This window comes from Vitis riparia, chromosome 13 (genome assembly GCF_004353265.1).
Source record: "Vitis riparia cultivar Riparia Gloire de Montpellier isolate 1030 chromosome 13, EGFV_Vit.rip_1.0, whole genome shotgun sequence".
Taxonomy (NCBI): Eukaryota; Viridiplantae; Streptophyta; class Magnoliopsida; order Vitales; family Vitaceae; genus Vitis; species Vitis riparia.
In genome coordinates, this window is record NC_048443.1 from 27,812,622 (window position 1) to 27,840,289 (window position 27,668).

Sequence of the window (27,668 nt, forward strand, 5' to 3'; positions counted from 1 at the left end):
GTTGATTTGAGCTCAAGGCAGAAGGGGTTTTTTTTTTTTTTTTTTTTTTTTTTTTAAAAGAAAATATTTTGAATGTTGGAATTGGAAGATGATAGTCATAGATTAGAAAAAGTAGAAAAGAAAGCAGTTTAATTACTTTGATCATCAATCATTAAGAACTGATACAAGGTTGCTCCAATTGGGTCTGAACCCAAATTGGAGACCAAATCTAAAAAGCTTGGAGGGCATCATCCATGGCCTTGCCATCAACAAAAGGCGACCAACAGAACATCCCTCTCAAATCAAACCATTACTCACAATCAATCTCTCTATATATAATATACTAGCCCATGCGGGTGCCAATTAGCCACCACAGCAATAGATCTCCCTATACTTCCTACTCTTTCCTTTCCATTTTCCCTTCTCCCAAACAATGGATACATTACCATATACACTCATAGTCATAGCCACACACTAGTGAGAATTTAGAACTGAGCCCCCTCATATGTTTGCCCAAACTGCCAGCCAGCAGGCGCCACATTGAGGCTTGTCATGGTCCGGCCATCGCTTGCTGTGACTTGGAATGAGAGGGTCTGGCCGTTGAGGTATGAGTTGCTCTGCCAGTTCTGGCCCCAGTTCCTTGACATGGGCTGCCACCCGGTCTTAGACCCCTTTATTGATACTGCTCGGACGTCTCCTGCTCCGGCCACGTTTGTGATGAGCACCAAGTTGAAGTAGGAGTGGCCGTTGATGGTAAAGCGGATCCCTCCTTTCTTCACACAGGGGACTCTGTCCAGACCAAGAAAAACAGAAGAGAAGTGAGAGATTGTTGGAGAACCAAAGATGTAATTGGTAGATATTGCCTGGTCTGGGTTAAAGGAGCACGTAACGGTCACACAATGTAACTGGTAGATATTGTCTGGGTGACAAACAGACAGACACCATTACGGGGTGCAAATAGGCAAATACCCCTTAATCAAACAAATTAAATAGTAAAACACCCTTGTGGGATCAAACAAACTTTGGTGTACAAACTCCTACATCGGGCTCAGGGATTGATTTTGATAAACTCTCACACGGAGGTTTAGTATTGGTTTTGATTCAAACCAAACAGACAAACATTCTTAGTGGACTAAACAAATCTTGGTGTTGAAACTCGTGGGTTTATTGTGATATCATTTGTAATAATTTCTTTTTAATCATGTAAATATTATCTATTTTTTAATATATTTCATGGCTTTGAAATAATTTTAGAAGTGTAAGATCAGTTCATATATAGTATTAAAACCTTTTCCCATCTCCAAAATACTCACCTTCTGAAAGACACAGGTACGATTCCAGCTCGGTACTGGGCAATCTGAAGGAAGGCAGGCTCAGCTAGATCAAAGTGCTGAAGGGGGGGATTGCACCATCCGCCGTTGGTGTTGGACAAGGCCAAGTTAGGAGGGCAGAAGTTTGTGGCAGTCACGGTTAGGGTCCCTGGGAGGCACCATTTGGGGTCATCGTTGCATTTCATCTCGTAACATGCCCCACAGCTCAGCCCACTGTTGAAGAGAGCGGTGCTGAGAGCTGCAGTGTTGGTCCCATACCCTTGGCTGTACAAGTTGCCATACCCACAAGCCCCACCTGCAATACCAACACCCCATCAAAAACCCACCTCCAAAAATGACCAAAACAGTAAATAATTGTTAAGTAAACACTTCCATGGACTCACCCATTGTGCCTGAGGCGTCACCACCGCCATAGAATGTGGCATGCCCGCCTTCCCACCCACCATAGTCACCATTTGTGCCTTGGAGGCATAGACAGAAGAGAAAGAGGGCAAGAGAGATAGAAGAAAATGCTGCAGTAGCCATTGAGAGGAGTGATGGGCTAAGTGCTCAAGGCTTTGTCTTGGTGGGAGAAGGATACAGAGAAGGGGAGGGGGGAGGTCACTTTATATAGGGAAATGGAGACTAAGGTTTAAGGGGGTTTATGGAAAGGGACAAGTTACATAAGAGAGAAAGCCTAAACCACAAAAAATAGATGCATATTTTAAGGTCATTTTACAAATCATCAAAACTGCACATGCATATGTTTTGTTCAAGTTGGACTACCAACTGCACATCCCCTCCATGGCCCTACCTGCACATGCATTTCTCAACCGTTTTCTATATCTTATTCTCCTTTCTCTTTCCCTTATCTTTCCTCTCATTGTTTACTCAATTTTCTTTTAGCCAAGTCCTCCCTTCCAAAAGTCCCCCAACGTGTGAAGCTCAATCATATTTGATCCATACCAACCCTCTTCAATAGAATAATTTGTCGGTTAACTTGGGATTAAAAAAGTCATTACACACAAGTATTCTAATCAATGTCATCAATGTCAAATCGATACCTTATCAACAACCGCCACGCCGAATCATCAGTTAATTAATCATTGTAAGGTTGAAGCTTCTGTTAGATGATTTAATGTAAAAAAATTTGTGGAGGGTATGCTTGAAAATCAAAGTATATTTGATATGATTTAGGTAGAAGTGAAGGTCAGCATGAAAGGGCATGGGGGTTCAACCAGGGGCCCTACCATGTTAGCTGCACATGCAGGTCCCGGGCTTTACGCCCTGTTGCATTCATGCATCATTTTCTTATGATTTTGGATGCTTTCAGTTGATAAAACAGATAAAAGAGGAAATGGGGGTGGCCAAAAATAAAAACAAAAGAGCAATTAGGATGGTTTTGGTGGGGTTTTGGGAGGGTTTCGGGCTGTTAACTTGATATCAAAGAAAAAAAAAAGAAAAAAAGAACACAAGCCTCCTTCTGATCTATCTATTGGATTTTCTTTCCCTGTCAATATCTTTGAACTTGTCCCATCTGCATGAGAATATTGTGGAGGTGGGGGATCAATAATCTCCATGGGGATCGATATTTTCTCCTTTTCCCACAGTACTCATATTTTGATTTATAGTCTTTGTGATTGAATTCATGGCCATATGACTTCCTCCAAACCACAAAGTCATTGGGTATACATGTATATATTTTTTCTACATGGGTGGAAATGTGGAAAATTTCTTGGCACCTCATTTCAACCATGGATAGTGAAATTCAGCCCAAAGAATTTATCAAAGGATATCAATTCCTTGAGTCTAGACTTGACTAATAGCTTGATTGTCGCAAGTGATCTCAATTCCTTAATTGTAAAGTTATTCCCTTAATTTTGAATTTTGGGCTACAATATACTTGTATAAATACCCACATTATGCACATGTATATCAATTACTTAATTGCAAAGTTATTCCCTTAATTTTGGGCTATTATATATATACTTGTATAAATACCCACATTGTGCACATGTACAAATAGGTTAAAAACCCATCAAAACAATGAACCCACTTTCCTAAAGCTTATTATTAACTCATTTTACTCATCTTCTTTCTCATTTTTGTCTCTAATACAATAGGTTTTCTTGTCATGAACATTTATCAAAAGTATTTTTAATATGGCATGATGCTTTAGATTAAAAGAATTCAAGTTTTGCTTAGAGGAATAAATTGAACCAAACTATGTTAAATGGGGTGGGGTTTTGGTTCATTGACTAAATTAGTTACAACAATCACAATTGATGGTTCTCAATTTGTGGGGATGCTACATATAAACACATTGAAGAGACATCAATCCCTTAATGGTAGAGTTGGTTAATTTCTTAATTTTTTCTATTCTCTTAATCTTAGAATGCAATATACTAGAATTTCAAGTACCCATGTTTATCTACACAAAATGCAAGACACATTCCTTTCCCAACTTCATTTTAAAAAAGATGAAAAAGGAAAGACATAACCTAGGTGGGGAATCAGTGATCTCCATGAAACTCAGCATTTCTTCATTTCCCACACTCCTATTTTGATCATCTAGGTTGGTCTTAGTCAACAGTTTGTGGCTTTGTGATGAATTAATGGCAACATGACTAATGCCATGCCACAAGTCATTGGGCACAATTTGTTTTTTTCTACATGGATCCCTCTTGAGAAAGGCATAGAAAATAAGGGAAAATTTTCTTGGCAGCAAAGAGCTAGAATGAGCCCCAGTACTTCACATTTATTACTTTTGTTGCTGTGTTGGCCCAGACATGGGCAGTTTAGGCCACAAGAGGGTGACCTTATGCTCTTTTTTCTGATTAATGTTGTCAATTTCAGACAAGTTGTCATCAAGATTTCTGTGATCCAAATGCCATGAGTCACAAATTTGATTGAAACCCAAACCAGATCCACAAAAAGAGTGTGTGGATTATCCACAAATGTTGAGAGTTGGGAGCCAGTGAAAAAGGCCTGCACAAGGAATTGTCCAGGAGATCCACTTGGGGAGAATGAGACTCCATGGCAAGGGGGCCTCTGAGGGGTTGCTTTCTCTGGGTAGTTAATAACATGGTCACATATTGCAGTCTCAAACAACCCCACATGAGGCCTCCAAGATGGTGCAGAGATCAAATCAAAGGGGTCCCAGCAACTGCCCCATGTGCATTTAAATAGGAGATTGAGGTGGTAGACCACCCATGATCCTTTACAAGGTGACATGTTGGTTTGTCTGGTGGCCCACTCTATGCTTTTATGTTGTGTGTTTCATGAGGGCAAAAAAGGACCACATTTTCTTGGTATTAATTCATAGCTTTTTTGCACATGAAATCAACAAACAAACTCAATTTTTGATTGTTTTGATTGTTCTAACTTTTAACCATTTCAAAGGCCTCTCTCTTGCATCTAAGGTTGAGTAGGCTTGCAGTTTCTTTATTGGCTGAAAAAACCCTTTTAGTAAAGCAAAGGTAAGATGCTTTTATGGATATTTTTAAATTTGAAATGCTTTTATGGAAAAAGATTAATGCATTCTTCCAAAAGAAGTTTGGAACGTTGGAATATTGAAAAAGAATGAAAATAACAATGAAAAATCGACTTTTTTCTTGCTTATTATTGTCTATGGATTACTTAATAGAAATTAAAATCCATTATGATTCACTTTCGTTCACATGTCACAAATTCTATATGAGGTTATATATCATGGCAAATTGATATTATTATCATCGATCTTCTCTTTCATTACTTCATCCTTTATGTATGTCATTTCCTCGATTACTTATCAAATGACACTTTGTTTATATCTTTAAATTTGATTATTGAAATGACGGATAATTAATAAAGAGTCGACTTCAAACCACAATTATAAAATATGATTGACTTTGGTTTTTCTTTTCATTAATGGTTCCAATTCTCATTTCTATTTTTGTGTAAACACAGCCTGAAAAGCATTACCGTAAGGGAAGAAGGGCTTTTGAATGGGTAAGAATTTTTTTAATTAGTTCTATTTTGATTTTGTTGGCTTTAATTGAATTTGCAGCAAATGTGTGTCACATTTTGGCAAGTGAGGATGTGGTCCAAGGGAAATCAATGGCATGAAAAAGTGTGAAGTTCTTCAAAATGGGGTCATTTTTTCTTAATGGGGGAGGCCCTTCAAGTACTTAACACAAAATTGGGTAGTGTTATGGCCCAAAACTTTTGATTGTGGATGTTGAGCCTACTACTGTTTTGATATAAGGGGTATTGGCATGGGCATGAGGTCCACTTTCTTTAATTTTGGGTCACACCCCACTAGTCAAAAAGTTGCTCTAACTCAGACAGAGAGAGGGTCCCTTTGTGGGGTTTACGTTTGGGGAGGTGGGCCAGTGCTCTGGGCCGGCAAGAATTGGGCTTCTCGGTCCTCTCTACAAGGGTGTTGCAACCCAGTGGGTTGGGTTGGATTTTATGGCCAACCCAAGTCCAATTTGAATTCAGGGATCCTCAATTTGAAGCTTGACCAAAGCCGATCTCATCCATCTCATTTGGGTTGAGTCGGACCAACTTGACCAAGTTGTATTCTTAGGTGGTGTTTTTTTTTTATTGAATAGAAAAAATTCAAAATATTTGACTTTTTCTATTCAGCTAAAACTAACCTATTAATATCAACCAATATAAGTAAAGTGAATTTATTATTAAGTTCAGTTTAGTTATATTGGTTAATATTAACATGCTACTTTTAATTGAATAAAAAAAGATAAATATTTTGATTTTTTCTATTCAGCTAAAAAACAAACACCACTCTATTTACATTTCCATGTTAAAAAGCCTTGCTCACAATATGATAGTATTAGAGGTAATTAGATTATATTATGAAGTAACATGATCATATTTGAATCACTAACCAATATGATTAGTATGAATTCAATGAATAAAATTTTATTTTTCAATTTATCTTATTGTTAGAAAAGAAAACTTTTTCTCTCTCTCTCTGGGGATGGGAAAGTGAGGGTGCAAGGAGAGACAATCATAAATGTGTATAGCTAGAAATCTCTCTCTCTGGGGATGGGAAAGCGAGGGCGCAAGGAGAGACAATCATAAATGTGTATAACTAGAAATTATAATGTCCTAGGACAATGTGGGGCATATGCATTCATGTAACAACAATACATCCTTCATCAAAATTCAATGAAAATGCGTCATCTTTTCACAATTGTAACAATAATTCATCATTCGTCAAAATCCAATGAAAATGCGCCATCTTTTCACATTTTAGGGACCTTCTAATTACGAATTAAATTACATCCCCAATATCTCTACATGTAGAGGGCAATTTATGAAGTCAAAGACAATCAATCAATGTAACAAACTCCATTTTTAGTAAAGTGATTATTGGTCAAATTTAATAGAAAAATACATTTTTTACTTGTTATTTAAATCAATACATCAATCAATTCTTGATACTTTTTAGAGGGAATTGATAAATGCCTTTTGTTTTTGTTTTGCAAAATAATTACATTGCTTATGATTGAAGCTATAAAAATAAGTTATGCTATATACTCCAACATGATATCTTTAAATAAAAAGTATTCTCGAATTTTATACAAAATTATTTAACAAATCATCGAGTCTATTGGAAAAGCATGATGGTCTATAGCGACATGAGTATTCTATAACGAAAAATTTTCAACTATTCATTTTGAAACTACCTTTGCATTAATATCGTTAGCATTATGGGATGTAGCAATTACCCTATGGACTCGCTATCATGGGTAGGCCCCACTGTGTGGATCCCACACATGGCATCGAGGCTTGACAGCCCAACCTGTCGGTGTGCCACATGTGCATTGTGAAGTCCCTCATGTCGCTTGCAACATGTATAGATGCGAGACTTTGTGCTACTATGAGATAAGGAAATAAAATTGCACATTTGCTATCAGTTTAACTTTTTTGCAAAGTAGTAAGTGCTTAATCTTGTCAATTGGTATCAGAGTGAGGTTGTAGGTTCGAGTCCCCCGAGTGTCGCTCTGCTATCGGCTTAAGCTTTTAGCAAATTGGTAAACGCTTGATCTTGTCAAATATGGTGATAGAAAGAATACCATGCTATCATCATCGGTCGATGAATCATGAAATGCTACCGTTCTTGAATATGATTTCTTAATTTATTCATAAGTAATTCGTACGGTGAAATGAACAACTCGCACACTCTTTTTAAAAAAGATCAACACACCAAATACTGCACTTAGATTTATTGAATTTATTGCTAAAATGTCGATATTAAACTCGAAACTGCCGACAGATGGCCAGTGATACAAGGAAACAGAAAAAAATAATTTAAATAAAAAATAATAACTCCAAACCCTTACTTCTAAATCTTAAATCCAAAACTTTGGATGGAGCAACTTTTTAGTATTAGATTTAACCGTCCCTCACCATTTATAAGCCCCAAATCAGTCCCAACCACCAATCTCATATGGGCCCAACCAGAAATGATTTAACCTACCCTTCAATGTCGGCATCATCAAGGCATGATATATTCATAAATATGTTAGGTAGATGTTGAAATATGGCAGGAAAAATTGTGTGTTTGCATTCATATAAAAATACCCAAAACCATAAAATTCCCAATATCTGTCTTTTTATTTTTATTTTTTATTTACATGTTTGGATTAATTAAATTTTCTTAAACAATATCATGTATAGATATGATACATAAATGCTCTTTATTTTTAAGATTACCTGTGAGGCCATTGAAAATGATACCTCTCATGCATCCATTGATTTTGAATTTATCAAAATTTGAGTCACATTATAAATTTATTTATTGTGGTGGTTGATGAGTGTCAATGGACCCAATTCATTATATGCTCATAAATGTGTGTAGTTAGAAACATTCATGTAACAAGATTCCATATCATATCATTTTCATTGCAAGCATAAGAAATTTTCACAGAACACCCTTAAATTCAATTGAAATATGACTTCATCACCAGGCTTGCCACCCAAAAAAAAAAAAAAAAAAAAAAATCTAATAATTCATATTCCTATGTACATATCTGGAAAAACTTTCAAGGTACTTAGCAATCTTCAATTTTGAGAGGCTGCTTGTGACATTTGAATGGTATATAACCTAAAACATGAGTCATTTTCAGTAATAGGCCATCCTGGCTGACACCCTTTCTCACCTATGGCCCCTCAGAGCTACTTACAGAGAATAAATGGATGAAAAAACTCCGGACTTGAGATCTTTGATTAAGCTGTAATTTTGATATCACATGAAGCTATCAACTTAACCCAAAAATTTTAAAAATTCGAAAAATACTTTCAAAAAATTGGAAAATCATTTTCCGTGCTTTCTAGGGAGTTCACTTGATAGATGATTATCCCAAAAACGCCTCTAAAGAAAGAATTTGAACTAAAAACACTTCAATTAAAACCACTTTAAAATACATTAGAACTTGTTTAACAATGACTTTATGAAGTATTTTTAACATTTCTAGCACTTGAAAATAATTCTTTTGATTAAAAATTTCAAGTGCTAGAAAAATCAAAAACCCTTTTTAGAAACAATACCAAACACACTCTTAATCTAATAAGCATTCTTGACTCATTCTCCCCATGAGCTTAACTCCGTCCCCTCATGCATTTAACCAGGAAAACAGCCCCAACAACCCGAGCCTCATATGGACCCAACCAGACACCTTTGCAGTTACTCAATCAACACTATAAAAATCTCCAAAAATATCAGTATGAGTGAGTAGTAGCAGCCATGGGCAGCAGCTATGGAGTCTTTATGCTTGCATGCATACCAGGGTTGATCATGACCTTGATGCTCAACCCCGTGGCTTGGGTTGATGCAGCCATACCTTCTTGCACACCTGGTGTCGAAGCTCATATCAACCGGAAGCTCACACCATGCAGGTCATTCCTCTTAGGCCAACAGAATAAACCACCGCTGGCATGTTGCACGGGCGTTAAGGGCTTAAATGCAGAGTACAAAACTGCAACAGATAGGCAGAGAGCATGCTCATGCTTGAAGGCTAGCTTTGCTAAGCACCAGCCTGCATTCAGACTGTCTTTTGCCCAGCGGCTTCCGGGGGAGTGTAATGCTAATATTCACAATACAATCATCGCCAACTTCGACTGCTCCAGGTGAGCCTCTTCTCTACATTTCCTCCTACCATTTGAAGGGAAGACTATTTGCTTCTTCTAAGGAAGAGGTTTGCTTTGCATTCTTGGTAGATCGACCTTTATGCTATATTTGATTGAAGAGCTTGGTTTGAATCTAATTGATTGGAGATTAAGGCTGGTTTCATTGTCCACATGCCTAAGTTTTTGAATCAATCAATTGGCAACTTAACATGCTATCAGTCTTAATTATTGGGATGCCATAAGTTTGAACCTTATCACATGTTAATTATTCCTCAATTTATTGAACATGCAAGCAAAGCCTTGGTAGACATTGTTGGCACACATAAGGTAAACATACAATGGAGTCTCAGAAAAATAGATTGTTTTCCTTGGCTATTTTGCAGGGTGAAATGAGAAAGAAGGGAAAGGCAGCACTGAATCGATGAATGCAATCAATTGGGAAGAAGATAGAAGCAGGTTGGAAGGAACTAAGTAACTGTCCCCAAATTATGCTTAGATCTACAAATGCAGATTGAACAGTACTAGTTGTGTGCAATTAGTGTTTATCAGGCAATTTCTAAGTATATTTGCAATCGAATAAATGCCCTAACTATGCTTACAACGTCGCACTTTCTCTCTAACATATCATAATTTTATGCAGGATGATTGAAATCAGCTAATCTGGTATACAGTGGAACAAAGTCATTACCAGAGAAACCCAGTTCATACATTGGCATAAAAATAAATGAATGAATAAATTTTAAAATTTTAAAATTGATATATGGACAAAATACAAAACATGCCACGGAATATTATTAGAACTGCCATAGAATATCATGGAATAGTTCATATTCCTGTGCTAAATATAAATGGAAAACAAATACTGCATGTGACATGAAAGCTGCTCATTCTAACTTTTAGAGAAAATTAAATGCTATCCAAATGTTATTTACTACTAAAAATAGAGGTTTGCTGGCTTCCATGGCAAACAAATACACATGCTTGATGCTAAAAACAGTAAATAGATTCCAATGATAAGAAAGAGAGAGATATGTCGTAGCCTTATCCAAGACCTGGGTTCATGAACGGTTTTTCAAAGTCTAACTACTGCAACAATGCAAACCATGGAATGATGGACAAGCAATGAAAAAGAGATGAACCCAGTACAACCTCAGTTCATGCATTTGAATAATTGAAGAAAATGAGTGCTTTTCTTGACAAGAAATCAAGTTTGAACATTGACAGATGGACAAGATACAAATGGGGTGCTTGGCATGAAAAGATGCATCCACCTCTTCAAGAACAAATATCCCCATATGACCCCCATACAGGAAAAGAATTCCAAATTGAACAAAGAAAACTCATGAATATTACAACAAAACCTGATGAAAGCTACTGAAGACCCAGTATCCCAATCCAATTAAAAGAATTAAATTGAAAAGAATAGTACCTTTCATTGTTGATAAGGTGTCAGTCTATGAACAATCCAACAAATAAGGTTGCCATGACTAGATCAGCAAAGTTTAGATTAAAATGTGCTGCTGCTTTCACTGGCAGAAATGGATGGACCTTCAGACTTCACAAGACTAGGGCCCCTGCTACTGATATCAAGCCCCTGCAATCGTCCAAGAGGATCCTGCTGCAACATATCTGAGAGGGCATTTGAGTGGGCTACTCCAAGCAGAGGCTGGTGGTGGGTCAACATGTTAGATGGGAATGGATGGAACTGTGGCATTTGTATATTTTGGGACTCACTTGGTCCTGGTTGTGACTGGTGTGAGAAGAAAGAAGATTGAGTATATGGAACATGGTGCATTCCCAAATTGTATGCATCTGAGGAGGTCATTATTTCTCCAGTAGCAATCTTAAGCCTCTCTACTTCCTTCTTTAGTGCTTCATTCAGAGCTGTATTTTGAGAACAAAAATACAAGAATGTATAAGGTTAGCAATTTCCCCAGTATATCAGGAGAGCCGGAAAACAAAAAGCCAGGTTTCTAGCTTCCCAGCCAAATTTACTTTTAGAACAAACCTATGCAAAAGTAACCTAAAACCATGATATGGAAAGAAATACATATGGGCTATAGTCGGCCAATCCATGGCACTTCACTTAGTAGATAACACATTAGTGACTTGTATAAAAGGCGGAAATGAACTTGACACACCTCCACCAAACATTTCCAAATATACACATGACACAAAGATTCTATTAAACAAGAGTGGCAATAATTTCAAAGCCATAAATCATCGAACATACCATCGCGTAGTTGAGCTTGTTGTTCCATAGCTTGTAACCTAAGCTTAAGCTCTGTGTTTTCAGTAGTCAGGCCAGTTGTGTCTCTCTATAAGAAAACAAAATAAGGCTATAGGCCTTTAGGTAGCTTATCAATAGAAATAACTGGAAGCAAAATATATACAAAGAAAAAGATAACAAATCCAAAATAAGGGCAATCAAGTTATTTATTACAACTTTTTTATTTCATTTTTTTTATTATTATTTTTTATCGATTTCCTTACTTGCTGAGGATATAAACACCAGATCAAATGCATAAGAAATGAAGGATTGATTATTAAGTCCTCTATTTAATTAGTTACCAACTCTTCACTAACACATCCAAATAACCTTCCTAAAAGGGGATTATAAATTAGGAAAAATGAGGATTTTGAGAACAGCTTTCAAAATGGGTTTGCTAAGGGACACAATGGCAAGAGTAGTAATTTTTCTGAAAGACTAGGGGCCTTCATCCCATGTATATATTTGGTGTTGAACAAACAATTTTCCAAAAAGCTTAAGTTTTAGGATTTGGACCAACAATGTATATCATGCACTCTAACACACTCCCTCATGTGCAACTCTATACCCACATGTGGAGAGACACAGACCCATACACAAACAACCACAATCAACCTCTTTTGAATTTACTTAACAAATTGAGGATATTAATATACAATAGTGAGGTTCAAACATATGACCTCCCATCAAATGAGGCTTTTTTATTTATTTTTATGAGTAAGAGATTGTATTAATAAAACGCAAAAAGCGCACAAGAGTACACAAGTAATATATAAAGAGCACCAAGCAAAAAATAGAAAAGAGATAACAAAAAATACTCCTTTCCTCAACCATGACCCAACCAATCTGTGAAATCAACCATATGTGTATAACCTCCACCTATATATACCCTAGCCCAAATAGAGAAATTGTTTTGGAATATATTTTTTAGCCTTTGATTGGACAATTTCTCATAATCAAAGTATCTCATATTTCTTTCTTTCCAGATCGTCTAGAAAATGCAAGGAGCAGCTCTCCAAGCCCTAATATGACTTCTCTCTATAAAAGAACCATGTCACCCTATGAGGGTCTCCTCAATTGACTCAGAAATAACCCATCGAACACCAAAAAAGGATAACACCAGCTACCATAATAATCTCGTCTTGTCACAATAAAGAAGGGGTCAATGAACTTTGATTCCTCTTTGCACAATGCATACTTGTTGGCCAAAATCCAACTTTTTTTTTTAAGTTGATCTAAAGTCAGAACCTTTCCCCAACAAGCCTCCCAAGAGAAGAAACTGACCTTTGAAGGAATCCATGGGTTCTAAACTATCTTTAAAGGGAAAGGAATGGTTCCATCAGTCTCTAGCAAAGAATAAAGTTGGAGAAAGAAAACCCCTTTGTTACCTCTCTTCCAAACTATTCTATCCTCCTACTTCCGCTTTATTGATTGTCTTTGGAGTTTAGAAAGAAAACACTCCATGACACCCAACTCCCAATCATTCAAGTTCCTAACAAAACAGAAGTTCCAATTTCCTTCTCAATGTTCCCAAATATCGCCACCCATGGCTTTTTAGAATCAAATAAGGCAATAAGGACGAGAAAGTCTCATATATGGACTCCTCACTATACCACCTATCTTTCTAGAACTTCACCCTACTCCCATTGCCCACCGCAAAAGAAATCATTGAAATAAAAAGCTCCCACTACTTCCCAAAACCCAACCCTATAGGAATCTCTCACCACAATTGACCTCCATTCCCCTTCCTCTTCCCCAAACTTTCCTTTTATGATTTTTTTCGACAACAAATCTCTTTTACTAGCAAAACGCCAACACCACTTACAAAGAAGGGCCTTGTTAAACAAAAAAAAGAGAACGAACACCTAGCCCTCCTTTCGACTTTGCTTTACAAATAGTAGACCACTTGACTAAATGTATTTTCTTCTCTAAGGCCCTTTCTCCCCACAATAAATCCCTTTGATACTATGTTGAACTACCAATTTTCCTAAAAGTTTAAGTGTTTAGAATTTGAACCTACAATGTATATCACACAATCTAACATTTGGCAAACCCAATAAGAAAATCCAATTGGCACCTTTAGTAGTGCTCCATAAAATCTTGTGCTTGTATTGAGAAAATTTCAACCTAGAATAGGTGCAATGAGAACATCATTAGATAAAGTTGGCCAAGATGATCATGTGTAGTGAAACCAATTGATGCTCCAATAAAGAGGATTGACTTGATTTACCTTCAAGGTTCTATAAGGATGGGAGAAATGCTAAAAAGAATGCGCAATTAACTAGGTAAGAAAAGATACGATGGCGGATGACTTACAATTTGAATGGAAACATTCCCATGGGTAGAGCATAACAGGAAAGGATTTTTGAAGACATGAGACCATTTTTACTTTCTTTTCTATCTTTTTTGACAAGAGACATGTATGTATTCCTTTGATTTTGTTTTTTCCCTTTCTTGATCAAGTTGACATCCTAATATAGTAAGCGAAGATTTGAATTTTTTTTTTTTTTTGATAGGTTTGTAAAGATTTGAAACTTAAATTTTCTTTATACTTCTTATTTCAACTTAAAAATGGAAGCATTAAATAAAAAAAGCTTTGGTATACGCAAGTGGTACATGGTTGAAGAGTCATCATCCTAATTTATCATTATGATTATTACTTCCAAGTTCAAACATGTAAAAAGTATAGCCAATGTAATAATTTTGGCCACCTAGTGTTACAGTTTTGTTGAATATGATTATTTTATTTTCAGCAAGGATGAAAATGTTGGTTTTTATGGATATATTGGTAGTTAGATTTCACGGATATATCAGACAATATTGACGGAAATTTTGACAAAAATATCAATGAGATAAAAATTAATGAAAACTCATAAAAATATTAGGCAAAACTAAAAACATGATAAAAGAAACAATAATACATGCATTGAAGTTTTGTTGAAAAAAAAATAATATATGTACAATTTTTGTGATATTCGATAATAATATATAGAACTTAAAATACATTTTATAGATATCTATCTAATTTGAATGTATTCAAATATACACGAGAAATGGTTCTATGATTTTTAAAAATATTTATAATTTTATTTATTTTTATTTTCAAATTTATATTTATCTTGTATTTAATTAATATATAAAAAATAAAGAAAGACTCATTAAAAAAACTATGATAACGATTTTTATATTTAATTAGTGAAATCCTTGAATATAAGATTATAAAAGTTAATTTATTATTATAATATTTTTTATTTTGTAGAAATGTATTAGAATGTGTATTCAGTTCTAGAATAAATTTAGTATATATATTATAGTAGCAACTATATACTCAAAGGACATGACAACCAAGTGGCCGAGGTTGTTTTTGTTAAACTTAGGGTTAGGGGTTTGAGTCCCAGCAGTGTTTAGAAAATTTTTGGGAGTTTGACCCACCCATTGGCCAACCAAAAAATCCGGATTTACTGGGAGAAACCCGAAATATCACGGACAATCCCAAAATATTGGTGAAAAAGACTGAAATATCGGTCAAAGTTAAAAAAAATCAGCAAATTAGATATTTCCATTGAAATTATCTCTTTTCTCAACAATTGATGTTTCTGTAAAATACAGAAATTATACTACTGTACACTGAGCTTCTTTTTCTCCTCCAGCTTTTTTCCTTGTCTTTTGTGAAAGGATTAGTACTTTGCTTTTGTTTGGAGGCAAAACTAGTTTCTATATTTGAAGCATATGTGTTGACCGGATATGGACGAAGTTGTTCGGCATGGTGTAAGCTCCACTGATAACCGAAATTTCGGCGAAAAATATCTCCAATATTTCCCAAAATTTCCATCGATGGTTTTCAGGCATTGAAAAATTGTGGTTTCTCAGTCATTCCTTGGGACCTTAATCTGACCAAGACTGGTTTCAAAACGATGTATGTCTTTTGGGCTCAACAGTTCAGTTCTCTATCATATTCAAATCCTTTATTTTATTCTTCATTTTTTTTATATTCCTTTTGGATTTATGGGAACCTCAATATGCTGTGACACCATCTTTACCAGTTTCTTTAATATCTCCTCCTGCCCATTTCCTAAATGACCCAAAGCCTAATTGTTACACCATGAAATCTTGTTCCCAAAGTCCATCCACTATAATTAGTGCCCAGTCTTCAAAAATCTTGCCAAGTGAGAAAAGTAAAAGGTAATTGTCACCCAACGTAATACCTATTGAAACAAAGCCTAGTCTATGATTGGTCTATAGTTGACAATACACTCAAACAGGGGCCAATAAATTCAGGACTTTAATCCTCATTGAATTATTAATCCCACTGGGACCAGCTGTAAGTTGGAAGAGGGGACCAGCTGTGGTAACTTCAAACCAATTTTCAATGGCTTTATCCAGAATGCAGGACCATGCAGTATCAAAAATGAAAACAGGAGAGGGAACAAATGATGTTTTCCAGCAATTAATGTGAAACCTGCCCAATCAAGAAGCTTGGCCGAGTATTCAGAATAAGATATAATTTTTTAAGCATGTCATACACAGATAGAAGTTGTCATCAAGAAAGTGGTAAAAAAAACACATAACTATCACAGCCAGGTTTCACTGTAACACAGGTAACAAAAACCACATTTCTGTGAAACATTTAAGTAGGCACAAAACAAGTTAGAAAAGTGCTCAAACAAAAACCTGGAAAAGCGTGAGTTGTGCAGAAAGAGTGGTTGCTTCTGTTTGAAGGGTCTGGACTTTTCTTTCAAGCTCTAATATGTACCGAGCCTTCCTCTCTTTTGAGCGAGCAGCAGATTGCCGATTTGCCAGAATCCTGTACAGAACATTTAATTTAGGGGAGAAAACTTTACAAAACACAAAGCCATATATCATTTTAGGATACAAGTGAATTGAATTTATCAAGAGAATCCCGTTTGTGCTTTGGAACAAAACAAGCTTAAAAAATGGATAACATTGCAAGCTTTGCAATAAGCTAATTGCAACCACCACAACAACACCATCACACCACACCAACACCATCTGTACGGACCCCTCTAAAACCTGATGACATTAACAGAGAAACCCAATTGACTTAGAATAGCCATTACACCATGGCGTCAACCAAGAGTCAACCAAAGTGCATTTTAGAGTTTGCTTAAAACTATGAAGCAACATTTCCTTTTGTAGAGACCATTTAGCATTTCGAGAAGCCAACGGACCCCCACACCACTTACCATTACATTTGCAACGCAAGTATATACCTACTTCATCCATTTCGCCACTAAAGCAATTTGCTTTCTTTATTTTACGTCTTTTAACGCAAAAGTAACTTTCAATTATGTTTGTAAACAAAAAATATTTCCTTTCTCCCTTTTCCTTTCCATGTTTGCTTCTCCGCCATGCTCAAAGGCATGTTATGTAATTTTTTTTTGCAAAATCAGGGGCATCTGTGCTATGTGTTTGTTTCCAGGGAATATGCTCAATCTATGTAGCACTACTCGTAACATATGTGCATTATAATCATAATGTTAGGCATTATAATCCAATATCATGAGCATTTGCTTTCCATCAAACCAAAAAAAGTCAGAATTCATACAAAAACATCAACTATCACAACATCATCACCAGTAATTCAATCAAAAAAGAATATAATTAAGACACGAAATGAAACAAATGGAGAGAGTAGAGTGATCCACACCTCTTGGCTCGCTTCGGATCGAGCGTCCAAAGCTCAGCGAGCTTATCTGGAGCCATTGCCTTCTTGGCCTCTATAGTGTCCACAAACAGACTCTCCCCTCTCGACATTGACGAGCCGTCCACCGAATTGCTGTGCCGGTGCCGAGGCCTAGAGCTCTTCTCTCCGTCGCCGCTCTCCGCAGCCAAACCACCGCCGGCATTGTCGATCCGGGCGTCCCCTTCGGGCCTGGATCCGAACTTGTCGATGTCAATGTATGTGCAGAAGAGATCGTCCTCGGATCCCATTTCCTCAAAGCTCGCCGACGGAACGTCGAAGGGATCGGAGACGAGATGTAGGTCTTCCGGGATCCGGAAATTGACCTCGGAGTGTGCCCGCCGGTGGTGACCTCCCCGGAGGGAGGTGGCCGTGTTTGGAAACGACGTCGAGGGAGGCTGGTGAGCATTATGGGAGTGAGAGATAGGGTTAGGGTTTGATGGATCTTGCATGATTGCATCTGCAGAGCTCACTGCGTTTGACTCCAAAACGACGTCGTTACGAGAGTGCTTCTTCCTGTTCTCTCATGGGACCGTCGTGCTCATGGAACATCAATGATTAATGGCACGTTGAGAGGGAAGACTTTACCCCTTTCTTAGCAGAACAAATGGTTTTATTATGTCAAGGGCATATTCGTATTTTCACAAATAAATCTATTAATAAATCTAAAATCCATAAAAAAGGAAAACCGTTTTTAAAAAGAATTTTTACAAAAATTCTGTTCGAAAATGGAAAGTAATTTCCTAATTTAATTCTCATAAAGTTAAGGAGGTGTTAAATAAAACTTATTACTTAATAATTTAAATTGATTTTCAGTCAAATTATATTTAAATTATCAATATAAAATTTATTATTTAATTCTTATTTTAAGTATTAAAATTGTTTGATAAAATTAAGTTAAAATTTATTTTATACCATCAAATTGACATATTTATCCTTATAAATTATAATTACAGTAAATGAGGTTGAATACCAATTGAAGTTGTCTAATAGCAATAGAGATCATAAAGGTAATTAGGATAAATAAGGATAAAAATATAAAATAAATATGTTAACTTAAGAATAAGTTAAAATTTAAAGTTATTTTTTACTTTAAATTATTTTATCAAATGAATATAATTTACGTAATTATTTAAATTGAGTTATTAAGTCACTTTAAATTATTAAGTTAATTTACCAAACACCTGCTTACTATACAACTTATTTATAATCTAAAAATTTTCAAATATTTCTTTATATTTTCAAGTGTCGCTTAAAATACATTACAAAAAAATAATTAAAAATATATAAAATTTGTTATAAAAAATAACATGTTTTAAAAAAAATTTACCCAAATTATTTTCTAAATTATCAAATTGATTTTTTTTTCAAACAATTCTTTAAAATATAAAATCAAATTCTAATTTTAAAAGCATGTAATTATTATTATTATTATTATTATTATTTTTACATAGAAAATGGTTTAGGAAAAATTATTATTTTTAGAATAAATTTGAGATATTTTTGGGTATTTGTTGTACATTATTCCAAGAAAAAAAATACATATGTTATAATTGAGGAATAAATGTTTTGAGGGGGACACAACATATATTCTAAATCATACTTTCACCAACTAGGCTTGACCACAAGACATCAAGCAATTAACAACCACCTTCCCAAACTTCCTTATCCTAATGAGACCTAGACACATCAATAAGTGGTCTATCTCTTATGGGAATAAGGTGGGCACTAGATGGTTTTGAATGAGATCTAGATAAATCCCACATCGATTTTGAACAAATGACTTCACCTAAAATGACAAAGATTGAGGCTTGCCAAGCCAAGTGAGAGTAATAGAAATTGGGAAGGGGAGGGCATTCAAAAATTGTGTGATTAGAAGTTGATGTGAGATAAGGATGATGAGAAAGGGGACGTTATTGGGAGAGATTAGGTAATGGTCATGGCACTAATGAACTAGTGGGGTTTAGATGCAGGACCATGTCAAGGCCAGGCTCCCCATCCTATGCAGGTATGCCAATAATTTCTCACCATGAAAGCCATGTTTCTTGACCTCCATCCTCCCAAAATAATCAGCTTTGGGTTCTTAGTGATGTTTGAACTAAGGTCCTGACACAAACAGTCCAAAATGTTACCTTTCACTACGAGTGATCGAACGGTGGACATTGGCCAAACCTGATAGAACAAATGACTTCACCTTTTCGCAATAAAAGGATGAGTGCAGGAGTGGGGGAAGGATTTGGTGCTGGGAATAAGCATTTTTTTTTGAAAAATTAATTGTGATTAGGTGGGATCAGGTACCATAATCCAAATTGTAAGGCACTCTTTTCATCTGCTTGATTCTAATGTTACCTCCCCTTGTGTCAAATCCTTCAATAATAAAGGAAAGAGAGGAGACCAAACACTAGGCTTACTATCAATTGGTATCTTCCTATCTGTATGCCAGTGCCCTTTGCCACGTCCATAGACTACAAGCACTTCCATAAACCCCCCAACAGATGCAGACAAACACCATGGCCATCGCATCTCTCTTTGCATCACAAAAATCAGCCCTCTATTGAAGGAAGTTTCCGGTAAATCGCGCTATAAAACTCAGCAGGTTTCACTGGTCTGGTAAGGCTGAGTTCTGGCTCTCTCAGTTGGCATGGTTGTTGTTTGCTTTTGTTTCCTTGTTTGGTCCTGATCTGATGAGGAACATGATTCAGTTGGGCTTAGATAGGAGGAAGAACTTCTGGGATCTGAGGGAAAGTGGAATAGTTGCAGATTAGGATAATTATTACCCTTTAAACACTATTCATTCCTCTCCTTCCTTATCTTTGCGACCAAGAGGATGCTTTTTGGATGTCTTTATCTAGTAGGAATCCTGCCAGACACTGCCTAAACTCAAAAGACCCGTCTCCCTCTTTAGCTGAAAGCAGATCAGGAATAAGCAAAAGAAAGCCACTTCAATTTTTTTTTGGCCTTCCTTAAAGCATCAAAGCCCATGAAACCTAGTCTGTAGATACCAGCCTGGGGAGGAAATTCAAGACCAAGGTGAGACATAACGAGGCAGCAGACAAATTTTCTGACCCCATGATAACTGAAATGAATTCCCTTCTTTCGATCTCCTTTGTCGTTCGATTCACCGTCGAAACAAGGTGGAGCAATGGGGTTTCAAGCCTATTTGCATAAAATCATCAGGGAGGTTCAAAAGGTCTTCAAGAGGGTGCAGGTAGTTTGAATCCTTTTACTGGTTTTCAAGGTTGAGAAGTTGGGAGAGCAGTATAGCAATGGTGTCTCTTCAGAATCGTCCTCATCGTCTACTTCTTGACACAGACCCTGGTGCATCTCCAAACATTGGAAGCAGGATGCGAAGCTCCTACACAAATGAGGCGAATTTTGATACCAACATGGTGATCATCCTAGCAGCCTTGCTCTGTGCATTGATATGTGCCCTTGGACTCAACTCAATTGTTCGCTGCGCTCTAAGATGCAGCAGGAGGCTTGCTTTTGAGACCGCAGATGAGACTGCCGCACGTCTAGCTGCAACAGGCCTCAAGAAGAGTGCACTACGTCAGATTCCAGTGGCTGTATATGGCTCAGGGACAAACATCCCTGCTACTGACTGTCCTATTTGCCTAGGAGAATTCGAGCAAGGGGATAAAGTTCGAGTGCTCCCTAAATGTCACCATGGATTCCATATGAAGTGCATAGACACATGGCTGGTGTCACACTCATCTTGTCCAACTTGCAGGCACTCACTGCTAGAACACCCACCAGCTTCTGATGCAGTGGATGTGCATGTGGATACTGGAATTAGGCATCCTGGAAATGCACCAGGAGGGCAGCCTGATGTTTCTGTAGGTGTTGATGGGGAGATTTGATCCTGGTGCAATACTTACAAACAAATAGTTGTTCTTGATTTTTTATTTTAATCGGGTATTTTAGTTTGTTTATGTAATTAGGCATAGAGAACTGCAATACCAAATGGAAAGATTCTGAGGCAAATCTGTATACGCTTATTGGGTTAAGAGGTTTGTTTTCTGCAGATTTGATGATAATGGAACAGGAACTAATTGAAAACCAAACTACTTATAGTAATACAGTTGAGAAGGGGTTCTTGCATAAGCACCAAATCAAACTGCCTGCTTTCTAATATCATAAAAAATACTCGAAATGGAATGAAGCTTTTGAAGGGGGCCAAGATGGAAATGAACTCGAGAAAGCAGAACAGTCTACATCCTAAAGGAATAATGCAATTTCAGAACCACACATTCTCAGCCTGGGTGATTCCCCCATGCAGCTGCCACCCACATAGTCCTTTGTCAAGTTCTTTGAACAGTATGGTTCCTTGTATCACCACCTCAAAAGTTCAGTTCAAGGGATCTGATTCCATGGCTAATCACTAGCAAATAGGTTTAGGGGGCAAAAAAAATTTCATTCACAGGATTATTTTAAGCATCCATTAATATGGGCAATGAGCATATTTGTGTCTGCTTATAAGATGTCCCTGGGGCAGTGCATATGATGGTCAATTCCTGCAACCGATACCTAAATAGCAATGCAGCCTAGGGCAACTTTTGGAAAACTGCAGTTGAAAAGAACAGGAAAAGGGAGTCTTGCTCTAGCTATGCCTCTAGTTTTCATGGTTCCTAGCTCATGGTTTCATTTGAACAAGCCACTTTAGTGGCTTGAAAGTCATGGTTTTGGACCTAGAAGAGAAACCCAGATAACAATGTATTCTACTTTACACATCAAGTACTAAAAAAATGTTGATCCTTTTGTCTATATGTCAGTGAACATGGAACCTAGCCTAGCCCGCTCTTAAGAAAAAGTGAAGGAAAAAAGATAGAAAACAACTACAGTTCACCACCACTAGTTTATTAACCAAAGGTGATTAATGAGTGGATTCTACTTTTTCTCATGTTTGATTTGATGGGGCATGTGGAGATGAAGCATATGGAACACAAGGAACCAACCATCATTTTATGCTCATAGAATGGAATCTCAAAACTCTTTTGTTTCCCTCTTTTCTTCTTTGCTTTTACTTTTTCCAGGCCTACTAGCCCCACAATCAAGTTCATACATTCATTCACAATATGGACACAATGCCTAACTGCTATTTGAAAGGGTTATTTTTACAAGCATCCTTCATCATTGGACCACGCCCCCTTTGTCCCTGACTGATTGATACCTACCCAGGAGATTTTTCTAAATCAATCGGATTATGGCAAAGAAATTTTCTACTTTTTTGGTGAGTGTTGATGATGACTGGTGGGAAGGGAAGTCATGTTTTGATCCTTCTAACAATATGCCCACTAAAATGTTATGGTGACACTAGGCCTACGTTGTACAAGGATGCAAGTCCCACAATGGTACAAAATCTGCCATGGATGCATGCACACAATCATGGTAAGAAAGCTAATTGTAAGAAGCAGAGTCAATGGAGGATCACATTCAGAGATAGTTCAATGAGAATCTTTCAACATTTTTAGCAACTAGACAGATTTCTGCCCTTAGATTACTTGGTAAAGCTAAGGACAAAAGGTGGAGAGGTACACCCATACTCATAGTTAGACTTGAATCCAACAGAGGACATGGTTTCTTATAGATCAGAAGTGGTAGTACTTTCAGCAATCGGACACTCTGCATAAATGCCCATCTTCCTGTGCTCTTAGTTTTTTAAGATGGGAAATGAGAAGAAATTCTGAAATACTTAACAATTATAAAGAGTTCTGAGTTCAAAGTAGGCAAGACAGAGAAGGCTTATTATTTATGGAGCAGCATAGAAAGTAAAGCCATTAAGGAGAAGAAATTCCAAAATACTTGAAACAAATATGATGAACCAGACAAAACTTCCAATCCAATCCTCATAGCAGACAATCAATCACACTCTGCAGAAAAAACAAATTAAGATATACCATGAAGCACGCAAGCAGGTATCATATGATTGTTAGAATGACTGATGAAAGAGAAATGATAGGAAATAAACAAATGTTATTACTGAAAATGGCCAGTGGGATAGGAGACTTTTCTACTGTAATGGCAAGGAGCTTTTCCTTTGGTTAGTACTGAAAATGATCAGTGGAGAGGGGTGTTCAAGTTCAGAATTTGGACCTTAGATTTACTGGTGGAGTTTAGGACAAATGGTGGCGGTACATCTATACTCGTGTTTAAATCGAGCAAAGATGATTCCTTACATCTTAGGAGGAATTGAGATAATATGCTTCTAACAAGGATATGGTTTTTGATGAATTAAAATGGCAGGGTACATTCCTGTTTCTCTTGATTCATGAAGCCAGCATACAATTGCCCCATCTGCTTATGCTCTTGGTTTTCTGTGAGGGTGTGGGGGTAAAGAAAAGAAATTTTGAAATACTTGAAAGAATCATGAGGAATGAATTCTGAGTAAGGGGTGGGCAATACTCAGAAAGATGCTATATTAATTTATTAAGAAGCATAGAAACCAAAGCTCGTACAAGGACAAACTTCCAAAGGTCCTAGCACACAAACAAACTAAGATGAAACATACAGCCCATAAGTAGACAGCATCTCTGTTCATTTGGACAACTCTGTTGCAAGGGTGTTGGCTAAGGCCGAGATGGTTGTAGGAGACACTCCCCTTGTTCCACCCAAGTACCATTTCTTGATCATCTCAACAACGTTTGCATTCTCTACGGTGATCTTTGACTCCTCTTTTCCTTCAGTTGCAAATACAATCTGCCCAGTCACACCAAAAATAAATTTTACAAAAGAAAATTAGAGAACTTCAATAGGTTTCACTTCATCAAAGGGGCCCCGCCAAATGGATGGGTATAAAACAAAACTTCAGATCTATCTAAGAGAGCAAACTGTGAGTGACATTACACCAGCAAAATTTCATGCCAAGGTCCTTTCAAGTGTGGGCAAAAATTCATCTCATCTCTTCAAATGATAGCTCAAATTTTCGTAACAGGAGCTCATAAATAATTCCCAAAAAATTTTATGGACTCTTGTATTAGTATTCGAACTGTGAATAAAAGCATGATATGGAGAAGTCAACATCATAACCTCTCGGTTATAATATATATTTAAGTAAAAGACTACCTCATGCAGAGTTCTAATATAGGGTGAGAAAGAAAAGCTGTGTTAATTACTTCAATGACCCAATGTTCTTATTCCCTAATCATTACCTCAGCAGTGCATGAAGTTGCAGGAAAATGGAACGTAATGATGGAATCTTTCTTGAAATATTTAGACTGGAAGAACTCAACAACTTTCTCCAAAGCTTCCTCCTCCTCTTCTTCATATTTGTCATCTGCTGCCAATCGGTCCCTGACTGCACTCTCTAGCTGCACCCCGTACTGTGAACCCTTGATCTCCTTGATCACCACAATTCTCAAAAACTTCTCTCCAGGAGCTGAATTAACCATAAAAAAAGGTTCCTCTATCATGCATAAGTCAAAAGGGTCGAGATTTTGCATTCACATCAGTTACTTATTTCTAGGGAAAGTTGCCTATTGCAAATATACTGGCAAGTCAGAAGAAATATATTGATGAAAGAATCCGACTCTCTTATTTCATGAAGTGGGGATTGTTAACCATGGCCGTGAGTTGGAGATCAACAAATTATAAACTTTGAACAGGGATAAATTTACCTGAAATAAGAGCCTCAAAGAAATCATCATTCTCTGCAAGCTCCTTTCCAGATTTACCCTTCCATGGTTGCAGATGGCCCACAATTTCAGGTTCCAAGTAAACTCCAATTGCTGTGAACTTGATCTGGAGAAAGTGAATCTCAATGTCAGTAATTCCTGTTGCACATCACCAAGATTAGTCATTAGTGACAGTGTGACACATTCTTTAATTCATTTCAATCCCAAGCTATTTTATTTCCTAAGTAAAAAAAAAAAATGTTCTTCTGCAATAGACCATTGTGACAGTTGGGTTTAGTGTAATACCTTCATTCAGTAAAAACTGAACAGAAATCACAAATTTGTGCAGAAATCAGAAACAGAAGAGAAGGATGTGCCAAACAGTTCTCTTTCGAAAACTTCTTTTACCCTTGAAATTGGAAGTGCTTCAAATTGGAAATATCCACTTATTTAGCATGATTTTTTTAATAGGACAATAAAGTGGACTTGTTTGATTAAATCACTGCCTGCAGAAAGTAGAGGAAAGCCAAAACAGGAAAATGGGATATCTTATCATTAAGAACGGGATGTGGTGAAACAGAGCACAGTGGTGAGAAGGAAATTGTATGATGACATACAAGGGTTTAGGTATAAGGTATTCCAGCCTAAAATTGAACAAGCAAGTGTTATTATGTGAGTGCTAATTATAATTTAAGGACTCCACTTATGGTTTTTCCAACAATGACACATCCAACAATCTTAAAAGCTTCCCACACTGGCTAACGTGCCAAAACTGCACGGTTCGGGGATTCCTCTGTTTTCGACAAAAGGTAGGTTTCGAGCAAGCTGATTCCAACACAACGAGGAAGAGAATCAACTTCCAGTGCAGTTGGAACCTAATAATCTTGTTAAGATTAAATAAAGACTAGGGCCCTGTTTGGGTCAACAATGGAAAAGAAAATTCTTCCTTTGTTTCTAAGGAAAATTAGGAAAAGAAAAACATTATGGCAGTCAGGGAGAACAAAGAAGACATTTTATAACTCCCCATTTTCCGTTTAGTGAGTGAAGAAAGTTGTAAAGAATGGAAAATAAAACTCAAACTTATATTTTACGGGTGTTTTTTTTTTTTTTTGTCTTTGCTTTCACTCACAATCCCCATGCCAAACAGAACCCAGAGGGGAAAAAAAATCTTGTTCTAAAAGCAATATGCTACCTTCTACCTCTCTGATTTCCTCATTCCTTCTGATACTATGTTAAGCTATGCTCTAATCACTTCAAAAGCTTAAACTTTTAGGTAATCAGCCAAAGATGATATAATTGACATAAACAATCCCAAATCCACTACTTTTGGATACTGTTAAACAAATTAAGGGAAATAGGGAAGTGGCTTACCATAACCCAGAAGGCATAATGGCTTGGCCGTTGTGATCTGAGGAGGAAAAGGGATCTCATCCACCATCACCATTTCAGTTCCCACTGCAAATCCCACAAGAAATCAAAACCCTAGACTCAATCAGAAGATAAGAAAGGACCCATCTCATTTGCCAAATATACAACATGGGTGCTAGAAAAACCAAGAAACAACTATGAAAACAACAATTCCCATAAAGAAAATCAAGAGAAAGGGGCCACTTACTGGTTGAGGATTTGGGGGAGGACTGCAGAGATGGTGAAGAAGCAGAAGAAATGAGATGTTGAGAGAACTGTCACAGAGAAAAATGAGGGTGCAGCTGATATTTAAGCCCATCTCTTCTTCTCTCTGCATGGCGTGCTGTTACAGCTACCACTCTACGATCATTCAATCTTAGCCAATGTGGTAGGTAGGGGAAGCTGAAGAGCTTGTGATATATCTTATTTTCCTCCTCTTGACTTGCAGTTTCTTTCAGTTGCTTCCACGCAAAAAGTCTCGAATTCCCCACACTGGGTTCTCTCTTTCATTGCCAAATTCAACAGAATTCATTCTCAATTGTTGAATTTTGAGATAAAATATTATTACATCATGTGATTGCATCTGTGAAGAAATAATTCATCTGATGTTGAAAATAAAAAAGATTTTGTCATTGGGTTTAGAGGATATCAGCTGCCCACGTGTCTGGTGTCTAACCACCCCATGCTACCTAACCCATTCATGGGTTTTAGGTGGGGCTTTGTGCCTACAATTACTTTCTGAAAGGAACACTGAAATTTCCTAGAATTTGGAGGAAAAAAACAAAGGGTATTTAAATACTAGATTAGAACCATTTTAGTCTTGTTAATGAAAAAAGTCAATAAACTCTTAAAGTTCACTTTCTAATCACAACCCAGATTAGGGTTTTATTGTGGGATCAAAAACAAGTTTTTGGTTCATAATCAGGATCGCTCATAGGTCTCTTTTACAAGGGGGTATGAAAGTGGGTCTGTCTCCACAACACTAAAATTTTGTGTGGCCAGTTATTGATTAACCCTACACTGTGAACGCAGGCCCTAGTTGGGGTTTAAGAGTTCATAGTAATTAAAATGGGAATAGAACAGCAGTGTTGCAGGCCATTCTGCATATTTTGGTCAAGTCCAGGGACATGGCTGATATGTTGCTGCTACACTCTTGTATCTTCACCATATCTGTATCAGAGGACCAGAAAGGAAAAAAAAAAAAAAAATAGTTATATTAAATATTTTATTATTCCACTGTTTTGGTTGGAATACCT

At 36.8% G+C, this 27,668-nt stretch overlaps 5 protein-coding genes across 5 annotated transcripts; 2 read left to right on the top strand and 3 right to left on the bottom strand.

The window, feature by feature from the left end:
- Window positions 1-102: 102 nt before the first annotated feature.
- On the bottom strand, window positions 103-1,894 carry LOC117929072 (expansin-A8). Its single transcript, XM_034849264.1, has 3 exons — window positions 1,694-1,894; window positions 1,293-1,605; window positions 103-768 (listed from the first exon to the last, which is right to left on the bottom strand). The coding sequence occupies exons 1-3, from the start codon at window positions 1,833-1,835 to the stop codon at window positions 465-467; spliced, it is 759 nt and encodes a 252-aa protein (XP_034705155.1). The 5' UTR covers window positions 1,836-1,894; the 3' UTR covers window positions 103-464.
- A 7,121-nt stretch (window positions 1,895-9,015) lies between these two features.
- LOC117929076 (non-specific lipid-transfer protein-like) lies at window positions 9,016-10,033 on the top strand. The gene is made up of 2 exons (XM_034849268.1): window positions 9,016-9,425; window positions 9,809-10,033. The coding sequence occupies exons 1-2, from the start codon at window positions 9,043-9,045 to the stop codon at window positions 9,816-9,818; spliced, it is 393 nt and encodes a 130-aa protein (XP_034705159.1). The 5' UTR covers window positions 9,016-9,042; the 3' UTR covers window positions 9,819-10,033.
- A 515-nt stretch (window positions 10,034-10,548) lies between these two features.
- On the bottom strand, window positions 10,549-17,987 carry LOC117929071 (transcription factor RF2b). Its single transcript, XM_034849263.1, has 4 exons — window positions 17,363-17,987; window positions 16,366-16,498; window positions 11,659-11,743; window positions 10,549-11,309 (listed from the first exon to the last, which is right to left on the bottom strand). Exons 1-4 carry the CDS (start codon window positions 17,845-17,847, stop codon window positions 10,933-10,935), a joined length of 1,080 nt encoding a protein of 359 aa, XP_034705154.1. The 5' UTR covers window positions 17,848-17,987; the 3' UTR covers window positions 10,549-10,932.
- A 1,648-nt stretch (window positions 17,988-19,635) lies between these two features.
- On the top strand, window positions 19,636-21,429 carry LOC117928587 (RING-H2 finger protein ATL74-like). Its single transcript, XM_034848506.1, has one exon. The coding sequence runs from the start codon at window positions 20,662-20,664 to the stop codon at window positions 21,253-21,255; it is 594 nt and encodes a 197-aa protein (XP_034704397.1). The 5' UTR covers window positions 19,636-20,661; the 3' UTR covers window positions 21,256-21,429.
- A 2,333-nt stretch (window positions 21,430-23,762) lies between these two features.
- On the bottom strand, window positions 23,763-26,728 carry LOC117928586 (probable chalcone--flavonone isomerase 3). The gene is made up of 5 exons (XM_034848505.1): window positions 26,621-26,728; window positions 26,377-26,460; window positions 25,009-25,164; window positions 24,544-24,770; window positions 23,763-24,091 (listed from the first exon to the last, which is right to left on the bottom strand). Coding segments are annotated over exons 1-5 (630 nt in total). The 5' UTR covers window positions 26,622-26,728; the 3' UTR covers window positions 23,763-23,929.
- Window positions 26,729-27,668: the final 940 nt, after the last annotated feature.

Excerpts from the sequence above, each read along its gene's own strand:
- LOC117929071 (XM_034849263.1), bottom strand. The coding sequence starts at position 17,847 with ATGCAAGATCCATCAAACCCTAACCCTATCTCTCACTCCCATAATGCT. Across the intron at positions 11,744-16,365 it reads CACAACTCACGCTTTTCCAG|AGAGACACAACTGGCCTGAC; the intron begins GTTTTTGTTTGA and ends GTTTTCTTATAG. Across the intron at positions 11,310-11,658 it reads ACAAGCTCAACTACGCGATG|CTCTGAATGAAGCACTAAAG; the intron begins GTATGTTCGATG and ends CTCAAAATACAG.
- LOC117928586 (XM_034848505.1), bottom strand. Across the intron at positions 24,771-25,008 it reads CTTTGAGGCTCTTATTTCAG|CTCCTGGAGAGAAGTTTTTG; the intron begins GTAAATTTATCC and ends TGGTTAATTCAG. Across the intron at positions 24,092-24,543 it reads CAACTTCATGCACTGCTGAG|ATTGTATTTGCAACTGAAGG; the intron begins GTAATGATTAGG and ends GTGACTGGGCAG.
- LOC117928587 (XM_034848506.1), top strand. The coding sequence starts at position 20,662 with ATGGTGTCTCTTCAGAATCGTCCTCATCGTCTACTTCTTGACACAGAC.
- LOC117929072 (XM_034849264.1), bottom strand. The coding sequence starts at position 1,835 with ATGGCTACTGCAGCATTTTCTTCTATCTCTCTTGCCCTCTTTCTCTTC. Across the intron at positions 1,606-1,693 it reads TGACGCCTCAGGCACAATGG|GTGGGGCTTGTGGGTATGGC; the intron begins GTGAGTCCATGG and ends TTGGTATTGCAG. Across the intron at positions 769-1,292 it reads GTACCTGTGTCTTTCAGAAG|AGTCCCCTGTGTGAAGAAAG; the intron begins GTGAGTATTTTG and ends TGGTCTGGACAG.
- LOC117929076 (XM_034849268.1), top strand. The coding sequence starts at position 9,043 with ATGGGCAGCAGCTATGGAGTCTTTATGCTTGCATGCATACCAGGGTTG.